The sequence below is a fragment of the Mustela nivalis genome, assembly GCF_964662115.1.
Source record: "Mustela nivalis genome assembly, chromosome: 10".
NCBI lineage: Eukaryota > Metazoa > Chordata > Mammalia > Carnivora > Mustelidae > Mustela > Mustela nivalis.
In genome coordinates this window covers 10189732-10212340 of record NC_139029.1, presented here as the reverse complement: position 1 = coordinate 10212340, position 22609 = coordinate 10189732, and the positions used below count along the sequence as shown (strand labels likewise).

At 48.0% G+C, this 22609-nt stretch overlaps 2 protein-coding genes across 4 annotated transcripts in view; one reads left to right on the top strand and one right to left on the bottom strand.

Moving 5' to 3' along the window:
• Positions 1–8245: 8245 nt before the first annotated feature.
• AGMAT (agmatinase (putative)) lies at positions 8246–18452 on the top strand. The gene is made up of 7 exons (XM_082685482.1): positions 8246–8636; positions 10154–10356; positions 13555–13603; positions 14797–14992; positions 15693–15872; positions 17227–17311; positions 18075–18452. Exons 1-7 carry the CDS (start codon positions 8365–8367, stop codon positions 18146–18148), a joined length of 1059 nt encoding a protein of 352 aa, XP_082541608.1. The 5' UTR covers positions 8246–8364; the 3' UTR covers positions 18149–18452.
• Positions 18453–19082: 630 nt separating this feature from the next.
• Positions 19083–22609, bottom strand: part of DNAJC16 (DnaJ heat shock protein family (Hsp40) member C16) — a 36161-nt gene continuing 32634 nt past the window's right edge. For all 3 annotated transcript variants that reach the window (XM_082685454.1, XM_082685455.1, XM_082685456.1), the window contains one exon: positions 19083–22489. In XM_082685454.1, coding sequence (XP_082541580.1) covers positions 22090–22489 — 400 coding nt within the window. In that variant the 3' untranslated portion in view covers positions 19083–22089. The remainder of the gene's footprint in view (positions 22490–22609) is intronic.

Sequence of the window (22609 nt, the reverse complement as noted above, 5' to 3'; positions counted from 1 at the left end):
AAACTCTTAGGTTGCATACTGTTGGGCTCACAATCAATTTATTCCAGAAGACCACTATTATCTATCTTGCTCTCCCTACAGACTTAACCAATAGCCTCTACTTGGCTGACACTCAGTAGAAGCTGGAGTGCTTGAATAAACTATTTTGAGCAAACAGCTGTCGGTCAGCTTATGGTGTTTTCTTCCAACATTTGTTGATGGGCTTTTGCAATTTTCTTCTTGCCTGCCAGCAGCAAGTGAAAGCTAGGCAGGATGGAAATTTCTGGGACTTGTTATTCATGACTGTAATTACCCACAAAAATGCACCTTTTAAAAAAGTTTATTTGCAGGCATGAGGAAACTTTTAGGTATGAGGAATATGTTCTAAAATGGTTGTGGTGATGGTTTCACAAGCTGACAAAAAGTCATTGGATTGTACACTTACAAATAGGTGAATTTAATGGTAAATAAATTACACCTAAACAAGGCAGTTTTTAAAAAACACTATTTTTATTTTTTTAAAGATTATTTTAGAGAAAGAGTGTGAGCGCGCACGTTTGCAAGCAGGGGGAGGGGCAGAAGGAGAGGGAAAAGGAGAGAAGCAGACTTCCCCTGAGGGCAGAGCCAGACTCAGGGCTCAATCTCATGACCCTGAGATCATGACCTGAGCTGAAATCAAGAATCACATGCTAAACTCACTGAGCCACCCAGGTACCCCTAAATCAGTTTTTTAAAAAGCTTATCTTGAAGATTTCCAAGGATTTTTAAATATTTATTTATTTATTTAAGATTTTATTTATTTATTTGACAGAGAGAGAATCACAAGTAGGCAGAGGTGGGGGCAGGGGTGGGGAAGCAGGCTCCCCGCTGAGCAGAGAGCCCAATGCGGGGCTTGATTCCAGGACCCTGAGATCATGACCTGAGCTGAAGGCAGAGACTTAAACCACTGAGCCATCCAGGTGCCCCAAGGCATTTTTTAAATATATATTTTTTATTTTTAAATAAACATATAATGTATTATTAGCCCCAGGGGTACAGGTCTGTGAATCACCAGGTTTACACACTTCACAGCACTCACTATAGCACATACCCTCCACCAATGTCCATAACCTCCACCCCACAACCCTACCACTCTGACTGAAACCTTTAACAGGTAAGACCATCTCATCCTGGATCCTGGGGAGGAAGTGGCCTTGCAATATACATTGACATTACTGGCTTAACACTCCAGTTTCCTTATAAAATATAAATGTTTTATTTATAGGATAATTGAAAAGACAAATGAAGTAAAATACATCAAGTGTTGAATATAGGAAGAAATTGGGATGGAAAAGTAAGTCCTAATGAAACAGAACAAATACTTCATCATCCCATTGACTTCATGATACTGCAGGAAACATTGTATCATACCTGCTTTATTGTGTGAGAACTTTCTCTGTACTTCAAGCATTGGTCCTTATCCTCCAAGCATGTATAACGATGTTCTCTTGGTTTGAATTGCCTAGGGTGAGTTGGCTTGCAGATGGCTTTGTCTAAACAGCATTTCCCCACATGTCCCTGAGCTTTGTGTCAGTCTGGAACCTTGGTTTTTGGCTAGTTGCTTTGGTTCTCGATTACTGAGTATTCAGTCTCACTCGTAATGAGTCAGATCTATTACCCAGAGTATATAGTTTACAGTTAATAATTGGACCCCGCATTTATCTAATGCCGTTCCCACCAAGGACTGGATTGACCATGTGCTTTTAGCTCTGCGTCATCACCAGGAAGTCAGGAGAGGTTAGCTCCTCCAGCCTCTGCTCTGCAGGCGAAGGAGAGCTACTCAGAAGCACCTGACTTCCTGAGGGAGGCAAAGAGGACTGCCATCTAAAAGAAACATAGGGGAAAACTGGCTCGGGCTTGAAGAAGTCTCATCATTTTCTTCAAGAAAGAATTAAATGGTGCAAAGATCACATGAAGCTAGCCTACTGTATAATAAAATAAAATTGTGGCTTTGGACGCCTAGGTGGCTCAATTGGTTGAGCGTCCAACTCTTGATTTCAGCTCAGGTCATGGTCTTGATATTGTGAGATCCAGCCCCGAGACCAGCTGTGTGCTCACTGCAGAGTCTGCTGGAGGTTCTCTCTCCCTCTGCCTCTGCCCCTCCCCTATGCTTGTGCTCTCTCTAAATTAAAAAAAAATTGTTGTGGTCTGATTGAAATCAGGCTGACTAAATGACTGTGCTTGTCATCTGATGGAAGAGTGGAGTGCTCTGTCCATTTCCTGAAGTTCCTCTTATTAGACAATCAGGCAGAAGTTTTCTGAGCCCTCTCCTGGCTTGACTTGGAAACTGCATGATGGTGATCTTTAAACTTCATTGGGTGGGTCTTTCCTTACATAAATTCATGTTCTCCCCTCCTTTTCTCTTGCCCCAGGAGGCTTATTCAAACCAGAGAGAGGCCCAGCCGGCCACTTATTTGGCATCCAGATAAAAGTGGTCGGATCAATCAGGCTCCAGATGTCCATCCAACAGGCAAATAAACCACCAAACAACCAATCTCATCACGTTCAAATAGTACATATTATTTTCGAGGTTCAAAAAATGATGCCATGGGGTGTCTGGGTGGCTCAGTCGGTTAAGCGTCTGCCTTTGGCTTGGGTTATGATCCCAAGGTCCTGAGATCTTGTCCTGCATCAGGTTCCCTGCTAGGTGGGGAGCCTTCTTCTCCCTCTTCCTCTGCCTGCTGCTCCCCCTGCTTGTACTCTCTCTCTCTCTCTCTCTCTCTCTCTCTCTGTGTCAAATAAATAAATACATAAACAATTTCAAAAAGAAATGATACCATTAATGGAAGTAACTCCATGTGAGTGTGTGAAGTATTCTCAGAACCATTGTTGAGTGTGTAACTTTGTAGGTAAAATAAAGAGTGGGGAGTCTGACAAACTTGGGAGAAAGTATTCTGAACCTGCTAAAAAATATCTATTTTTCTTTAAGGCCAGGGGACAAGGAAGTGTAACAGTGTAACTGTGTGACAGTGAGTAGAGTGTCCCCGAAAGCCCCTGGCCAGGTGTCTCAGGGAGGCTGGAGTTGAGGCAGGATCATTTCTAAGCGTCTGCAAGCACAAACCAGTTTGTTGACTCCTTCTGTGGAACCCTTTTACCGTTCTTTAGGCCAAAGGGAATCCATGCAGACAGCCGAAACGTACACAATGTCTTCCCCATGTTCTCTGGCTGTCGCAGTTTTTGGCTGAAACAGCAATCAGCCTAGAGCTGCCCTCTGCAGCTTCCAGAAGATCCACTCACTCACCCACCAAACATTTATTCTGCTACTTGTTTTCTGAGGCACAGCGATTAGAGGCTGGTCAAAGGACAAAGCACATGTTGGAACTTAGAGTTTACTAGAATGGTGTTTTGGAATCCTTTTCCTGTCAGGGCCCACACAGAGAAATCATACAATTTGTATGTCGCATTGAGGTAAACGTTGATGGTGGGAAGTGGATTTAGGGATCTGTATGGGATTTGGTAAAAAAAAAAAAAAAAAAAATATATATATATATATATATATATATATATATATATAATATAATGTAATTATGATTTGGAAAATAAAATGAAAGTATTAGCATTAAATGTTGAACTTACATAAAATTTCCAAATAAAATATTTTCACATTTTAGCTTTCTCTGTGAATGTGACTTTTTATTATCAGGTTTTATTTTTTTTTTTTAAGATTTATTTATTTATTTGACAGAGAGAGATCACAAGTAGGCAGAGAGGCAGGAAGAGAGGCAGGCAGAGAGAGAGGAGGAAGCAGGCTCCCCGCCGAGCAGAGAGCCCGATGTGGGACTCGATCCCAGGACCCTGAGATCATGACCTGAGCTGAAGGCAGCAGCTTAACCCACTGAGCCAGCCAGGCGCCCTATTATCAGGTTTTATGTTTGAATTGGCTAGATGCAATAACTACCAAGACTTTTCCCAAGAAGGATCCCTTCAGCGGCACCTGGGTGACTCAGCAGGTTAAAGCCTCTGCCTTCAGCTCAGGTCATGATTGAGCCCTGCATCAAGCTCTCTGCTCCGTGGGGAGTCTGCTTCCTCCTCTCTCTGCCTGCCTCTCTGCCTACTTGTGATCTTTGTCTGTCAAATAAATAAATAAAATATTTGAAAAAAAAAAAAAAAGGATTCCTTCAAGGGGCACCTGCGGGGCTCAGTCAGTAAAACATCCAACTCTTGATTTCTGCTTGGGTCATGATCTTCGGGTCATGAGATTGAGCCCTGGCTGAACTGTCGCTGGCAGGGAGTCTCCTTGAGAGTCTCTCCGTCTCCTTCTGCCCCTCCCCTCACTCGTGTGCTCTCTCTCTCTAAAAGTAAATAAATCTTTATTTTTTATTTTTAAAGATTTTATTTATTTATTTGAGTGAGAAAGAGCACGAGCTGGGGGACAGAGGGAGGGGGAGAAGCAGACTCCCCACTGAGCAGGGAGCTTGACACAGGGCTCGATCCCAGGACCCCGGGATCATGACCGGAGCCGCAGGCAGACACTTAACTGACTGAGCCACCCAGCCGCCCCAATAAATAAATTAAAAAAAAAAAAAAGAAAAGGATCTCTTCAAGTTCTTGATAGCTACGAACAATTGGAAGCTCAAGTAAGTAATAAAAATTTTAAATTTTAATATTAAACGTTTATAAAATTTAGATTTATAGAAGCATCTTATTTTTCTCTCATTAACAGTTGTACAATTGAAATTTATTGCAATAACAACCAGTTTTTAATCCGATCAAATGCTTTCCAGGCAAGCATTTCAAACGAATGACAGCTCTGATTTAAAGCACATTCCTTCAGAATAAATACTTAAAATACCCACCTGGTATGAGCTGGCATGTGTTATTTGTGGCTAGCTGGCCTCTGTTCTGATTGGTCGATGCCTGTGCCATCTCAGAGGTTAAATATTTTTAATACCACGCCGCCATCAGCAGTGTTCAAGCAGTTGCTCTGAAGTTAGCTTGGACCCTGTTTGGACAACAGCCAAAACTGGACAGAGATCTAATGTTAGGTAAAGACGGATCTGGGTCAGCTGTCTGGGGCTGCTCTGGCCCAAAGCTCCCAGCATTGCTGCTCGTCCTCTTTGGGTCCCTCACACCCACCTCCTCTAGCAGGGCTGTGAGCCCTCCTCCGCAAGGGACAGCAGTGCACTCTGCAGCTGGCCTCAGAGGTCAATGCCCAGGTAATGCCCGGCAAGCGGCAAATGCTGCTGATCCTGCTGTCTCCTTGCGGGGGTCACAGAGCAGGACGTCAGACTCCAAGGGGCTCTGCTGTGGCCTGCATGTACCCAGAGGTGACTGGCCTTGCTGGTGGGCCCAAGGACCATGGGATCTTTATGTTATGTACACCTCCCCCCCACCTGCCCATAACCCCTACAAACATTAGTGCCCTATGACCACTAGTTAGGAAACTCAGCAGTAGAAAAAAATAAAACATACAATGATGACACGACCTGGTATTTACCAACTGTTGGTTTCACAGAGCTCTTCACAGTGGACCTCGTTCAGTCCTGATCAGAACAATCAGAAAGGTTTATCATTCCATTTGGCAGAATAGGAAATGGGTTCAGAAGGGTGAAATGCTCAGGTTGACATGCTAACTTCATGCTTCCCTGACCGGATACCTCGGGGATTGTACACATGGGTGTGCCGGTTTCAATAATGTCAGTTATTGGAGTGACAGCTTCACTTAAAAATGTGGGGGGAGCAGGGACACCTGGGGGGCTCAGTGGGTTAAAAAGCCTCTGCCTTCGGCTCAGGTCATGATCCCAGGGTCCTGGGATTGAGGCCTGCATGGGGGGGGGGGGTTCAATGCTCAGCAGGGAGCCTGCTTCCCCCCCGCCCCACCTGCCTCTCTGCCTACTTGTGATCTCTGTCTGTCAAATACATAAATAAATAAAAATCGTAAAAAAAAAAATTGGAGAAGGGAGTAAACTGGTAAACAAGATCAAATGTTTTTATACTAATATAAATGTGTGTTATGAAACAGAACAAAATGTCACAAATTTGCAAGTCAGGCATGAAACATCAAAGTGGCTGGGTGCGGAGCCACTTTGAGCCGTTGCCCCAAACCCACAGCGGTTTTCTCCTGTTATATGTCATTGAGATACACGGAGGGTGGAGCTCGGATTTAACTTTTTTTTCTGATCCCAATTCCTCTACTTGTTCCCCAATGAATACAGTGAGAATTTTAAGTTTTAAGAGTTCCAGAGAGAGCAGTTTGAACCTGGGCTTCAGCAGAACATGGGGAAGGTGGAGGTGGGGGTTGTGGGAGAGAGAACATTCCAGGCGAGGAGATGGTGGGAGCAAAGGACAGGAGGCAAGAAAGGGAGGGCTGTGTAAGGTGAATGATGGCTCAAGGGACAATCACACGCAAAGGTATGATGGGAAGCCGGATTAGAAACGTGGATTGGCTTCAGGAAGCATTATCGGTCTGATGGGAGAGTGGAAAAACCAGGTGGAAAGCTAGAGGTGGGAGACTGGGACCACAGCAACAGTAGAGAGAGCGAGTGGGGGGCTTGCCTGCAGGAAACCACGGGGACTCACAGAGAGCAGGATCAACAGAAGGAGGTGGAACTTCGCCTGCTGAGCCACAGGCCACCCGAGCTGCTGTCAGAGTATCTGGGTGGGGAGTTAGAAAATGGGCACCTGGGGAGGGGGTGCCTGGGTGGCTCAGTCGTTAAGTGGCTGCCTTCAGCTCAGGTCATGATCCCAGGGTCCTGGGATTGAGCCCCGCATTGGGCTCCCTGCTCAGTGGGAAACCTGCTTCTCCCTCTCCCTCTGCCTGCGCTTATGTTTCCTCTCTCGCTGTCGGTCAAATAAATAAATAAATAAAATCTTAAAAAAAAAAAAAAGACAAAAAGAAGGCAACTGGAGCCTGTGGCTGGGATTTGGTCTGTGAATTACCTGTGTCCAGGTCAAAAATGTCACCTTGATATTGAAAGAGACTGACGTCAGAGACGGAGCCGTCCGGAGAGCAGGAGGGCGCACCTGATGGGAGGTTTAACGGAAGGCCGAGTTCAGCCGTAGGGAAAGATGGCACCGGGTTGGTGTTATTATCACACAGTCCGGCACGCAGAAGACACTCAAATATTTGTGAAAAGAATGAAAGAATAAATCAGGAGTGAGAAAATGATACATCCAGGACAAACCATATGAAAGAAATGGTGATAGAATCTGCCCCTAGGGCTGTTAAGGGATTGTTGCTTCTTTTTTTTTCCGGGAAAATACTCTTCAGGCTCTTTCAACACTGGCTCTTAGAAAACTTTGCCCCCAGCCTAGGTGGTGCGGGGTTTAAGGTGCGACTTTGGCATGAAGTTGGCAATTTAAAGCCAACTCAGGCCTTTTTCCATTCAATCTCAGCTTCCAGAGACTGAAAATGTGTAGTTCCACCGCCTGGCTCACGTGACTTCATTATAAATCACTATTTCCTTTCCCTGGTGGTTTCTTCCCCTTTCCCCTTAGAAATAAAGAGGATTGCAGATTAGGGACTTCCTGGTTGTGTGACCTTCACTAGCGGGGGTGGGGGGGAGGGTGGTAGTGGGGGGGGGTCTCTAAGTCCAAGAAGATTTTTTTTTTAAAGATTTTATTTATTTGTTTTACAGACAGAGATCACAAGTAGGCAGAGAGGCAGGCAGAGAGAGAGAGAGAGAGAGAGGAGGACAAAGAGCCAAAGGTGGGGCTGGATCCCAGGACCCCTGGGATCATGACCTGTGCTGAAGGCAGAGACTTTAACCCACTGAGCCACCCAGGCGCCCCACTCCAAGAAGATTATTTAGAAAGACTCCACTTCCTAAGAATCTTACCCAACATTCCTTAATAAATTATTTAAAAAAAAAATGCATTTCCAGGGGTGCCTGGTGGCAGTCCCTTAATTCTCCTACTCTTGATTTCAGCTCAGGTCCTGTTACGTTCTCAGGGTCGTGAGATGGATCCCCGCTATGGGCTCCGGGCTCAACGCAGAGGCCGCTTCTCTCTCCTTCTGTCCCTCCTCCCTCGTTGGCGCCCTCGCTCTTTCTAAAATAAATAAATCTTTTAAAAAGTGCATCGCCTATTTCTCTTCTTTAGAAAAAAAGTCCCCCCCCTTTAAATTTTCACTTTTTTAAAAACATTACTCTGATAGGGAGAAGCAGGGACCAAGGGCCAGTTTTGGGGTGGGGGGCACAGACACCGGGGCGGTGCCGTGGCCGGGAGTGGGGAGGCCGGGGCCTGGCTTTGTTTACCGAGCGAGCCAAAGGCCAGAGTCCAGAGAGGGGGCGGGGAGAGAGCGGCCCCTCGCCCGCCCAGTTCCCCAGGCCGCGGGCTCATTGAGCGCGCGCAGCTCGGCGCCGGCACAGCCCGCGGGCCTGGCGCTGTGCGGACCGGGCGGGAGGCATGCTTCGGTGGATTGCCTCCCGGGGCGCCCGGGGTCTGGGGGTCGGCGGGGGCGCGCATCCTGCCGTGGGGCTCTGCCACCCGGGCCGCAGCTCCAGCAGCCGGTCCTCGGATGCGCCCCGGAACCAGCCCCCCAGCTCCGAGTTCGTGGCCCGGACGGTGGGCGTCTGCTCCATGATGCGGCTGCCAGTGCAGGCCTCTCCCGAGGGGCTGGACGCCGCCTTCGTCGGGGTGCCGCTGGACATTGGGACCTCCAACCGGCCCGGGGCGAGGTGAGGTCCGAAGGATTGGGGGACAGGTGGCTGGACCGTCCGATGGCCACTGGGCGCGCAAGACAAAGGGAGGGGCGCCTCCGCTCACCCAGGGTGGGGTTGGAAGCTGGTGCTGCCTCCGGAGGCTCCCAATCTCGTTGTTGGAAAGACCGTTGATTTCCCTCCTCCCGCATCGAGCAATGGTGAGGGCTGGTCACGGGTGTCATCTGTTGGTGACCCGAGCCTTCTCCACACACTGATTCCTGAGCCTTGCTGGGTGGCTGTGGGGCTGGGGGTTTGGGTGGTGGTGGGGAAGCAGGCGACATTATTTCTGAGAAGAGGGAAAACTGGATGCCCCTTCCCCAAACCTCTAGATGTCACCTGATCAAGAATTGCTCAAATACAAGGATTTAAAAAAAAAATACATTTGACTATTTAAAATTTTTTTCCATTTTATTATTTTAAAAGATTTTATTTATTTGACAGTGATCACAAGTAAGCAGAGAGACAGGCAGAGAGAGAAGGGGGGAAGCAGGCTCTCTCCTGAGCAGGTAGCCAGATGCGGGGCTCCATCCCAGGACCCTGAGATCATGACCTGAGATGAAGGCAGAGGCTTAACCCACTGAGCCACCCAGGCGCCCCTCATTTTATTATTTGTAATCTGTATACACAGTGTGTGGCTGGAATTTGAAACCCCGAGATCAAGAGTCCCACCCTCTACCTCCATCAGTTGAGCCAGTCAGGGACCCCAAGGCATTTTTTCTAAGATGGAGGCAGTGGAAGTAAAATCTGTTTTCCTAGTGACTGAGCATCAGCTAATTTCTGCTCAGCTCGCCCGCTTACCGCGAACATGGATCCCGCCATTTATTAAATGTCTCCCAAATGCAAGGCCCTTTGCAGAGATGACCTAGCTCCATTCCTCCAACAACACAGTACATGATTTTACAGATTAGGAAATTGAGGCTCATGGAGATTAAGAAATTATCTAATGTCATTTAGTAAATTGTTGATGGGTGGGTCCCTAAATTCGTGCCTTTGATGTCTTCAAGTATGCAGCCTGGGGGGCGCCTGAGTGGCTCAGTCCTTAAGCATTTATCTTAGGTTTAGGTCATGATCCCAGGGTCCTGAGATTGAGTCCCTCATTGGGCTCCCTGCTCAGCGGGAAGCCTGCTTTTCTCTCTCCCACTCCCTCTGCTTGTGTTCCCTCTCTTGGTTCTTCTCTCTGTCAAATAAATAAAATCTTTAAAAAAAAAAAAAAAAGAGTATATAGCCTGGATCAGTGGTTCTCAACCAGGGGTGATTTTGCCCCCAGGGGACATTTGGTAGTGTCTGGAGGCCTTTTTGGTTATCCCACTTGCTCCTGGCATCTAGTGGGTTACAGATCAGAGGAGACATCCTACAAGGATTGGTTGCTCCCCACTCACACCAAAGACTCATACAGCCCCAAATGTCAGCAGTGTAGAGGTTAAGAAATCCTGGTGGAGGCAGGACCTCTGACCTTTCTGGGGTGGTTCACAGGGTGATTTTTCCTTCTCCAGATTTGGACCCCGGCGGATCCGGGAAGAATCAGTGATGCTTCGGACAGTCAACCCTAGCACGGGGGCCCTCCCCTTCCAGTCCCTCATGGTTGCAGACCTAGGCGATGTGAACGTCAATCTTTACAACCTTCAGGATAGCTGCCGTTTAATTCGAGAGGCCTATCAGAAAATTGTAACAGCTGGCTGTATTCCCCTGACCTTGGGTAATGGCGTTTGTGGGGACAAGTGCAGCTCTCTGGGCTGGAGTTCATTTATCTCAGGCTTGGGTGTAGCTACTCCTTCAGGGGAAGCCACTGTGAATATGGAGACAGCTGGAAGGGAATGTTTTTTTGTTTTTTAATTTTCTTTTTTTTAAAAGATTTTATTTATTTATTTGACAGACAGAGATCACAAGTAGGCAGAGAGGCAGGCAGAGAGAGAGGAGGAAACAGGCTTGCCGCCGAGCAGAGAGCCTGATGCGGGGCTCGATTCCAGGACCCTGGGATCATGACCTGAGCTGAAGGCAGAGGCTTTAACCCAGTGAGCCACCCAGGTGCCCCAGAAAGAGAATATTTTTGATTCATGTGTTTTAACCCCTGGGGAGAGGCCGTTTACATTTTTGGACTCATGGCCGACAGGGATGGACTAGGGTGAGGCAAGTGAGGCATTCACCTTGGGGGGTTGGCAAAAAGTCAACAATAGATATGATTGGCTTCGCCCTTTTGAGGCTCCAGTATGGTTCGGAATAGCACTGTTACTGATCCTGTCTTCTAAAAAAATCTTTTTATTTTATTTTTTTTGAGATTTTCTTTTTTTTAATTTGACAGAGAGAGATCACAAGTAGGCAGAGAGGGAGGCAGAGAGAGGGGTGGGGAGCCTGATGTGGGGCTCGATCTTAGGACCCTGAGACCATGACCTGAGCCAAAGGCGGAGGCCTTCACCCACTGAGCCACTCAGGCGCCCCTTAAAAATTTAACATGGAGGGGCACCTGGGTGGCTCGGTCGGTTGGGCGTCCGACTCTCGGTTTCTGTTCAGGTCATGATCTCAGGGTCCTGGGACTGAGCCCCGTGTCTGGCTCTGGGCTCAGTGCAAAGTCTGCTCGTCCCTCTTCCTCTGCTCCTTCCCTCTCCATCTGTGCTCTCTCTCAAATAAATAAATAAATCTAAAAAAAAATTCTTATCCTAGATTTTTTTTTGGCCTTGACCTTGATTTATAAAAATCAAAATAGCTACATCAAAAAATTACATCAAAATAGCATTTATCTTAATGACTCGGTTTTTTGGTGTCCCTTAAATTTTGCATCCCAGCAAGTTCCTCTCCCCACCTCAGCTTTGTCCTATCCATGATTCCACAACAGAACCTCACTCAGCTGTGGCTTTTTTAACCATTTCAAGGGCATGCTTTTCTTTTTCTTTTCTTTTTCTTTCTTCCTTTCTTTCTCTCTCTCTCTCTCTTTCCTTCTTTCTTTGAAAGAGAGAGGAGAGCACGATAGAGTGCGCACACCCCTGCGCAGGGGTAGGGGTGGAAGGGGCAGAGGGGAACAAGAGAGACTCTTCGGTGGGCTCTACACTGAGCACAGACCCCACTCAGGGCTGATCTCACAGCCCTGAGATCGCAACCTGAGCTGAAATCAAGAGCGGGCGCTGACCCAACGGAGCCACCCCAGGCCCCTCTCAGGGACATACTTTTTTTTTTTTTTTAAGATTTTATTTATTTATTTGACAGAGAGAGAGAGAGAGACAGTGAGAGAGGGACCACAAGCAGGGGGAGTGGGAGAGGAAGAAGCAGGCATCCCGCTGAGCAGGACCCTGGGGATCGCGACCTGAGCCAAAGGCAGCCGCTTAACGACTGGCCACCCTGGCACCCCTCAGGGACATACTTTTAATGACTTTATTTGAGAGAATGCTGCTAGGGGGTATTTCTTTCTCATCAGGGTCTCTGTCCGCCTATAAAGCATCTTTCCCTCTGCTCCCACTTACGTTTCTTTCTCCTCCAGTTCACAAGTCGTTAAATGACACAGACCTTTTTCTAAATCTCCAAATGTATTTTTGCCCAACGAGAGGGCTGAGCCTGCAGAACCTGGTGGTGCGGAGTGCGGTTTCTGGATGGCTCGGTTTGAAAATCTCAGCTCACCTCTCACGGGCTATTTATGCTTCATTTCCTCACTTGTAAAACGGGAATATAACATTACCAGCATCTCCTCATTGTTTAGCACGAGGGGCATATACTGAAAGTGGCTACAACGTGTCCGGCATCGTGACTGGCGTATTTTAAGCTTCAATAAATGTTAGCTATTGTTGTTATTAGTGGTGGTCCATGGTGATGCTTTTCTAGGCCTGAGCTGTCCTGTACAGCAGCCACTAGCCACAGATGGTTATTCAACTTACAGTTGATTATAATGAGATAAAATAGGAAATGCGGATCCTTCCAGCATGAGCTGTATTCCAGGAGGCCTGTGTGGTTAGTGACCGTCCTGTCCAGTGTCCAGTGCAGACAGAGAACATGGCCGTCACTTCAGAGTTCTATCGGACAGACCTGTTCCAGGCATCGTACCTGTATGCTTTCATCTGTTCCCTATTTTATTCTATTTATTTATTTAAAAGATGTTATTTATTTGCCAGAGACACAGCGAGACAGGGAACACACGCAGGGGGAGTGGGAGAGGGAGAAGCAGGCTTTCCACCAAGTAGGGAGCCCGATACGGGGCTCGATCCCAGATGCTGGCATCACGACCTGAGCCGAAGGCAGATGCTTAATAACTGAACTGCCCAGGTGCCCCTTATTTTATTTTTTTAATTAATTAATTAAATTTTAAAGATTTTGCTTGTTTATTTGACACAGAGAGAGAGAGAGAGCATAAATAAGCAGAGTGGCAGGCAGAGGGAGAGGGGGAAGCAGGCTCCCCACTGAAAATGGAGCCCGGCATGGGGCTCAATACTAGGACCCTGGGATCATGAATGGAGCAGAAGGCAGACATCTAACGGACTGAGCCACCCAGGCTCTCCGTTTCCTCTCTTTTTTTTTTATTGAAGATTTTATTTATTTATTTGACAGACAGAGAACACAAGTAGACAGAGGCAGGCAGATAGAGAGGAAGGGAAGCAGGCTCCCTGCTGAGCAGAGAGCCCGATGCGGGACTCGATCCCAGGACCCTGAGATCATGACCTGAGCCGAAGGCAGCGGCTCAACCCACTGAGCCACCCAGGCGCCCTCTCCGTTTCCTCTTTGAAAGGACTATGTAATCCCAAACATCCAGTGGCCATCTTCCCACCACTGAATAAGATCTCACGTTAGCTGAGGTTATAGCTCTTTGGCCTAATCAAAAGAGTGGCACAACCGGACAGTCGGGAGACTGCCGTCAGTGATGCATGGTCCTCTCCTCTTACCCACGTTCCAGATGCTTTCTTCTTCCTCTTTGCAGGTGGAGATCACACAATCACATATCCGATTCTGCAAGCGATGGCAAAAAAGTAAGTCCCGAGCGTCTGGGCGTGCACAAGGGTTTCGAGATTCAGGAGCTGGGGAATGAGTGGTTTGCCGCTAGACGGTATCACGTGACCTCTGCTGGCTCAGGTTATTTGGGGTGATGGGAAATTCCCGACTGAGTTGCTTCTGTGGATCAAAATGAAGGTCGAGCTCCCGGTGTCTCTGTCAGTCACCAGCTGGGAGCCAGTAATAATAAATAATAATTTATTATTATTTATAATATTATTATTATTTATTTATAATGATATATAATTATATAATATAATAATATTTATTTATAATAATAATATTATTTATAATTTATTTATTATTATTATAAATAATAATTTATTATAATAATAGATAACAATTTATTATTAACACTTGTGGCTATCCTTGCTCGCCCTAGATCTGCTCTGGTGCACGTGTTCAGTCTGTGTCTCTGTCTTTGGAAGATGGGCCCCTCGTGAAATACACAAACCCTGTTAACTTCACTTTCTGTTTGGCTTCAAGGCCCAATACACAGGGGTATTGCTTTTTGAGGAGAGGCCCTTCCCCAGAGAATGAGAAAATGGATTTTCCGGTCCTGCAGGTCTACCAGGGACGAACTAACTTGGGTTAATTAGTTTGAAAAAGAGGCAGAAGGGCCAAAGCGGCACAGCTCCAGAATTCATACACGGGAAGGATACGTGGGTAGCATCTTCATCGGTGGTAGGCGGGTGCAAGTCTTTTCTGGAAGCTCTGCTTGCCTGGCATTGATTTAGGTTGTATGTTGCTTTCCGGTGGCTGGCGGGGCTGTTGGAGATGATGGAGAGAGGGTTGGGTTGAAGCTGCTTCTTGGTGCCAAGGTTGGAGAAAGGGTGGCTCTGAGGAGCTCTGCCAAGCTCCCCTGAGCCGCCATCCTTCATTCTTATCCTTCTGGGCCTCTGCGGCTCTAAGTGAAGAACATTCTGGGTGATAGGTAGGTAGTTGGTTGCAGCTGAAGCAGTGTACGTGTCTGTCTTCTGCCGGACTTCTCTGAGCTGATTATTCTGAGCCGCTAAGTGATTTAAAGACAGGAACCAGCTGCAAGGCTGGTCATTGATGCCAGGTCGCCCGTGGCTAAGAAAGGCCAAGTGTGGAAGTGTGGGGAGCCTGGAGGGGGCGGTGCTCAGGCCCCAGAAGGAGGCCTGGCCTCTGAGCTGCCCGTTGTCAGCAGGCATGGCCCCGTGGGGCTGCTGCACGTGGACGCTCACATGGACACGGCTGACACGGCCCTCGGAGAGAAGCTCTACCACGGGTCGCCCTTCCGCCGCTGCGTGGACGAGGGGCTCCTGGACTGTAAGCGCGTGGTGCAGATCGGCATCCGGGGCTCCGCCATGACCTTGGATCCTTTCAGATACAGCCGGAGCCAGGTGACAAACCAAATGCCCCTGCCTCTGCCCCCAGCCTGCAGAGCACATTGCTCTGTGGTGCCCATTTGGTGGTGGCTCTGGACGGCACAGGGGTTTTAATAACCCAGTTCAGAAAAGCAGGAAGGAAGGCCGAGTTTGCGCCAAGAGGGGCGCGTGGGACAGAGAGGAGAGAGGATGTGAGTGCACGAGGCACAGGGGGCCTCTCATCGCCCGGCTGGTGAGGGAACAGACACACCAACCTCGGTGCTGTGGCTGGCTTCAGAGAGAGCGGAGGAGGTCTGAACCCAAGGCCAGGGGCCATCTTTCTAGTTCTCATCCTCCCCCGGCCCCTGGCCAGAGGTAAACACGAATGACAAAGGGCCAACAGGAAAGATCCTAGTCGCCTGCTTTTAGAGCGTGAAAGGGCCCTTTTCCTGGACAGAGCCCTTCGGGGGTGCTAAGTTCCTCCCTCACTGAAGCTCGAGCCCCGCCTCTCTGTGATCCCATCTCCCCAGGTCCGCTGTGACTTCCTTCCTGCTTCTTCAGGGCCGTCGCTCCTCCCTTCCTCACCAGGGAAGTGGGGATGGCAGTTCCCTCTTCGTGAAGACTGGGGGTCCCATGTCGCGTGTGCAGAAGCGCTTAGCGTGGGGCTGGCGCCTACGAAATGCTCAATAAACGACGCCCTGCGGGAGGCTTGACGTCCTGCTCTTGACTTCCTCAGGGTTTCCGGGTGGTCCCCGCCGAAGACTGTTGGATGAAGTCCCTGGTTCCTCTGATGGGGGAGGTGAGGCAGCAGATGGGAGGCAAACCCATCTATATCAGCTTTGACATTGACAGTTTGGACCCCGCCTATGCCCCGGGGACAGGCACCCCTGAGATTGCTGGTCTCACCCCGAGTCAGGTAAGCAGCTTCCACCAGGGACAGTGTCTCGGGGGCAGGGTTCTTAACTCCCCACTTCCCTGGGACTTGCGGGGGGTGAGTCTTTGGGGTCAGGACAGGATTTTAAAAGCTGAGGGGTTAGACCTTTGTTCTCAGGGCTGCTTGAAGGTTGGACCCTCTTGTTGAGTGAGGAGTGGACCGACTTTGGGATTGGATAGTCTGTCCCTCGAGCCTTCTGCCTCTGATCCATGTATGGTTGGCTCAGGGGGACATATGCCAGTATCCCCGCTTAAAAATGCTAAGTTTCTCTTTCTGGGTTTCCATTTAAAAAGTGCTCACGGTGGGATTAACCGCCGATCGTGGATGTTCAGACGTTTTAGAAACACTCAAATAAAGCTCTGACCGTGGGCTGAGTGTCAGGAAATGGAGGCAGAATCGGAGTGTGGTTTTAATTAGGAGGTGAGCTCCAGGAGGATTGGGCTCTTGCCACATGTGCTCCCCTGTCCTTGGAGTCTAGAACGGTGCCTGACATAAAGAGGAGGCACTCATAGATATCTGGGCACCGGAGGGAAGACCGCTCACACCTGAGCCGTGACCTTATCTCCTCTAAGAAAGGGGGCCTGTGGGCAACTACCTCTCAAAGCCATTCTCCCTCAGTTCCCCGCAGAGATTTCTAAAACACAACCCTCATTCCTCAGCTTCTCATTCTGGGCTTTTCACCGGCAGAATGGAAACTCTTTTAGACAAAGTGACCTCTTCCCACCATTGCTCTCACTTATCCTGTCTGCTGGCCACATCTAACTACTGGTATTTCTTTCCATCTCCGTGTCTTTGCATGTGTCTTTCAGTCTGGGCCGCACTGCTCCTACCTAGCTGCTTGGCCAATTCCTTGCGCTAAGTGCTTCCACTGCTGGGGATGCCTGACCCCAGCTCTTGGGGCTGTTTCGTGTGACACTTTCCTATGCTTGCTTTTTTTTTTTTAACGATTTCATTTTTTAAAGTAATCTCTATGCCTAATACGGGGCTCGAACTCTCAACCCCAAGATCAAGGGTTGCATGCTCTACTGACTCAGCCTGCCACGGGTCCCTACGCCTGGCTTTTCTTGAAGCCTTTAATGCATGACATTGAAGTGATTGGTCTGCTTGTGTGTATTCTGTCCCACAGTGGACCCCTTGGGAGCGGGGGATGTGTCTTGGCCATTTGTGTCTCCGTGATGCCCACCAGTGTGCCTGGCCGTCGATAGATGCTTATTGTGAGAGATAGTTCCAAGTCAAAGGGTGGGCGTGCGTTGGGAGAGAGGCACTGGGGCCTCTGTGGTTGCTTTTCGTTGTGAGCGGTTACTGCTGTGGACAACTCAGGCTTGGTCTTGGACAGGCGCTGGAGATCATCCGGGGTTGTCAAGGCCTGAACGTGGTGGGCTGTGATCTTGTGGAAGTTTCGCCGCCCTATGATCCTTTTGGTGAGTAAGCGAGAATACTGTGATCTGTAGGCAGCTGCTGCTTTACATGATATTAATGTACTTGATAAGTAGAAGATGGACGGGCCCTTTTGTGTAATTCGGGAACCTGCTGAGTATATTTTGCAGCGAAGAAAATAAACCTATTACTGCACACCTTACAAACAGGAGCTAATTAACAAAACCCCTGGGAGGTGGCTATTACTGGCCCGGACAGCAGAAGAGAAAGCAACTAGCTGTTGGTTTATTAATAGGGTGGCACCGTTCTACCTTTCTTTGATAGTTCATTGAGAAGCGAATTGTCAAGGCCTAAGTAATATTTATGAATATTAAAGAAGTGGGAGGTTGGGTGGCTTAGGAGAGAAATTCAAAGCAGATGCCATCCCAATAATTTCGACTTAGAGAAGCTTCCAGACTTAGGCCTGTTAGCCTCAGAGGGTAGGTGATAAATACAATAGACACCATTATTGCAGGTTTTCCTTTGGCGGCCGGGTGGGGTGGGGGCTGGAGGGAGGCGGTGGCGGGATTCTGTTCTCAGGGTAAAGGACGAACCGTGTGAATTTCAGAAGGCTCTTTCTGAATGATGCTTGATGGAGCCGAGTACCAGGGGAAGCGTGTCCACAGGGTGGCTGGGCAGCCCGGAGAAGAACGTGGAAGAGGGGGCGAATCCGGAAAGGCAGCGCAAAGGGAAAAGGGTTGAGTACCGAGAGGCTCGGCCGCGGGAGTGGCCTGCCTCGTGTTCACCTTCAGTTCTGTCTCTTTGTAGGCAACACGGCCCTGGTGGCTGCTAACCTGCTCTTTGAGATGCTGTGTGCTCTCCCCAAAGTGACGGTCGCCTGAACCTTGTGCTCCTCAAGATACAGCGGTTGTGCTGATGACAGTTCTTAAGAATTTATGCGCAAGGGATCTGAGTACTGGAGAGTCCATACCACTAGAACTTTGTCCCTGGGGCGCCTGGGCGGCTCAGTGGGTTAAAGCCGCTGCCTTTGGCTGGAGTCATGGTCTCAGGGTCCTGGGATCAAGTCCCACATCGGGCTCCTGCTCAGTGGGGAGCCTGCTTCCCCACCCCCTTCCTGCCTCTCTGCCTACTTGTGATCTTTGTCTGTCAAATAAATAAATAAAAATCTTAAAAAAAACAAACAAACAACTTTGTCCCTGGAGGCTATAAAATCAGGGCATTCAGTAGAGGCTTCATCCAACAGCTACTATTTCTGTGGAGTTTGAACAACTAAAACTAGAGAAGCACTGTACTGTTTTGATGAAAGATGTTGGAGGATTAAGGGGAAAAGGGAGCCAAAGAGCCTCTGGTTCAAGATGATCTAAAAATTGCATAAATGAAATAAAAAATGCCCTATGACAGAATACTGTACACAACCCTGTATTTCTCCAGTTTCTTCCCTTACATGGTGGCTCCTCCTGAGGGACTCAGGGCTGTATCTGGGTTTTAGGACCACCGTGAACATAAACAAGAAGTTTGAATGAAAGTAACATGCAGATCCTAATAAAGAAACTTCCTGCTCAAAAGCCCACAGGATGCATGGGATGTCTTTTCAGCCAGACATCGGGTGGCTTCCAGAGAGCCCTTGGGAACATTTCCTTAATTCTCTCCCTGCCTCAGTTTTGCATTATCTACTCTTGGAGCTGATGCACCGTGACAGTAACTCCCGAAATTGGCCACGAAGATTCATGCGTGGGTTGAGTTACGCGTAAATTCGGTTTGCATCGCTAATGTGTCCGCGAGCAGATCATCGTCTCCCAGTGCAAGAGCAGCAAGTAATCATCACACGTTAAAATAGTTTATTTCTGTGTTCCAGTCTGTAATATTCTCAAAACAAAAATAACATCAGCTTCAGTGCCTGTTCACAATACAAAACAAAAACAACATAAAAAAAGACACCATTTGCCAAATAAGTTATTTGTTCCTAAGAGTATCAAAAGTGCAAAATATTCACCTTGTTTTCAGATCTGTCTCTAAAGTTCCATCCTTCTCCTTGACAAACGGAACAGACAGATTCAGCAGCTGCCACACTGCATTTGTTTTCAAAGGGTAGGGGCAGGCATTTGGATGGGAGCGATATTTCATCTGCAAAGATACTCTGCATCAGCTTTTAAAGAATTTTGCTTAGGAAAAACGTTTGACTGTTTTGCTTCTAATCTCTTTTTCCCAAACAGAGTAAATCACTTAAAAAAATTCATATTTCATTTCTTTTTAAATCAGGAAAGCGTTCATGTACGGACTGAGGAGGAAATCAACCTACTGATTTGAAAACTACGACCAAATTTTCATGGTCGGTAGGTGATGGCAAAGAGAGAGAGAGAAACCATGGTGCCCAGCAGAAGTCAGGGCAGTCCTGTTCACTGAAATGCTGCTGACTCCGAGCTGACAATCTCTTACACAAATTATACCACCTGCACCTGAATGATTAAAAAAAAATTGTTAAGTAGGTGTACATTCTACAAAGACTTGTTTTAGGTCAGTTTTACCCCCGGCTGCCAAACATGATACCTAGGTTATATCAACCAGAAAAGCCGACTTCTAAAAATAAAACAATGTTGTCAGTCTCAAGATATTCAAAGACCAAGAAATGAACTTAAAACCAAAATTACGTCTGTGTGATTACACACGAGAGAAGGAGAAATGGTGGCATTGGCGGAGCATGACAATGGCTCATACATTTGACACAGAAGTGAACAAATTCATGGAAACGTTCGTGAGGAAAGGCTTGGGTGGTCAAGGGCAGAGTTCACTTTAAAGTAGAACCTTCCTAGCATCCTCTGGGGGGGACGTTATCTTCCAACCCCAAACAGACCTGTGAGATAATTTTTGGACTGAAAAATTCACTGGGAATGTTTTTAATCCTCTCTATTCTCACTTTCCTTTCTTCATACAAATGGAGGGTGCAGCTTTCTGTCTAAAGGTGCTTTTTATTTTAATGAGAAACATTTTTAAAAGGAACAAATCTGGGGAGGTTTTGGTTTTCAGAAATTAAGGTCACGGATTCCTCCCATTGGTACCAGAAATTAAAAACCCACCACTGAACCAGAACACAACTCACACCAGCCACTTGGCCATAAAAGACCCAGAAAATAAATTTTGAGGCTGGTGCATCAAGGAACCAAATGAATCCCTTAATCACGCCTGCCTGGGCCAGGTGCCAGGAGACACAGCGACCAGAGTAAGCATCTGATTTTTAGAGGATCATGTTGGGGGAAAAAAAAAGCCTGGCAGTGATTTTTTTTTTTTCTTTTTTTTAAATAAAGCTATAGACTCCATGGAAACGACAGGAATTCCTGGGCTTCAGTAATTTATTACTTGCTACTGTAGCTCAGTGTTCGAATTATTCAGGATCCAAATGGCTTAGTTTAAATTAGCACTGATGATTAAAGAAATACTAACTGAGTCAACGTCCCATCACTGATTCTGATACTTCGCTTTACAAAAGGGCAATTTGCTTTGACATCTGAACTGGTCGCTCTCTAAGGCTATTCAAACTCCACTGGTGGTTTTGGCACCCTACCCGCCCCCCCCAAATGCAAACTCTCTAACTGGCGGGTGTGGTCCACTGCACACTGGGGCTCTGGAAGCCGGGGTGCTGGCAGGAGGGCGCACCCTGTTACTGGTGAAGCAGTTGTGAGTTAAGAGTGAAAGCAACTGAGAAACCACAATATAGGCCAGAAGCTCAAAGGAAGCCTTTTGCCAAAAAGGATTCTAGAACAAGTCTTTGCTCACTTGTCACAAAAGAGGGCTCAAAGTTACAGGACTTTTGGGGGTAACAGTGTTCAAAATACATTGTTGAGAAATCTTTAAGTTCCTTGATACAAAGACATGTCTGGTATTTTACTAAAGAGACACCCCGGAGGGAAGAGGTTTCTGGAGCCTGACGCCTGTCAGGCGGGCATAAGGTAGGTGTCTTGAGTTTAACATCTACTGGCTTATAGCAGCTTATCTCTACGTCCAGAGAACGAGACTAAAAATTATGGCTCCTAAGATTCATACCCTAAAACTGACAGAGGCAGAAAGGCTTGTGAGACAGACACGGAAATGGCTCAAAGTCATTACAGTACTTCTTGCCGTGCGGATCCCTCCCTGGCTACGCTGAGCGCCGGGGAGGCGGCCGATGGGGACACCCCAAGGGGTCACTTCTGTCACTGCTCAGCCCTCCCTTCTCCTGTCTCGGGAAGAAAACCAAACTCACATGCAGGACCCCCAGTTGCCCCTAGCCTTGTAAAACCATGGCTGACAAGCTGCTGCAGGGGGATACCCCCCAAATACACTTTTAGCCACTGACTACCGGAAAAAGGACCAAATGTGAGATTGCTTGGAATCAGGCCTCTTTCAGGATGCAGGGCCTAGAAGCTGCTGTGTGGGCTGTCGGTCCCACCGATACCAGCATGCGCCGGGGCGGAAGCACAGCGGGGGTGGGGGAGTAGGGGACCCGACCAGCGCTGCAGGCTCGAGGGGTTCCATCAGGCCCTGCTGCTGCGAGCATAGGACAGGGATGACAAAGGAAGAGGAGATGAGCAGTCTACTTTAAATAGTGCGGCATTCAAATGAAGGGGAAAAAAACCCAAAGCAAAATATTTTGATCTAGGGGATTCAACTTGAGGTGTTTTTCACTCCTAGGTTAGAACAGGACAAAGGAAAGATTCTTCTAGCCATTGTTCCGGAAGAATAATCTAGAATCTATTCTCTGTCCGTGGTGGTAGGTGGAGTCCTGAAAAGACCTGTTCCCAAGGGCCTATTAAAAAGCCCGAAGAGTTAAAGTCTCTCTTGAGCTCCCTCAGTCTAGCTCAGGCCATGATGGGATATAAAACCTCTGTAAGGAGCCTTCAAGCAGGCGCTCCATCCATAAGGACAACTTGCTCAATTTCCCTTTGATGGGCCTGGGTCCAAGGCCACAGGAAGATTTCCCTCGAGATTCGCCCAGGTGGAGGGAAGAGTCAAGGTCGCTGCAGGACCCCATGGCCTCCTCCTCTTCCACTGCTTTCTGGGGTTTGAAGAGGCAGAAGTACTTCTTGTGGCCGTTCAGAGCCAGCACGTAACCCGTGTAGTCGCGCTCCATGAAATGCTTGTCGTACTGGTTGGGGATCGGGGCTGCGTCCTGTGCAAACTCGAGCAAGTACTCCAGCCACTCTCTGTGTTTATCCAGACTCAGGAAGGAGAAGTGCAGGCAGCTGCTCCTGGTGGAAGGACACAGCACGTTGAGTGCACAGCCCGGCACCCTGAACCGCGGGGAACACGAAGATCTTTTCAGATCTCAAATACTAGGAGGGACGCTGTGTGTCGGACGGAGCCCCAAT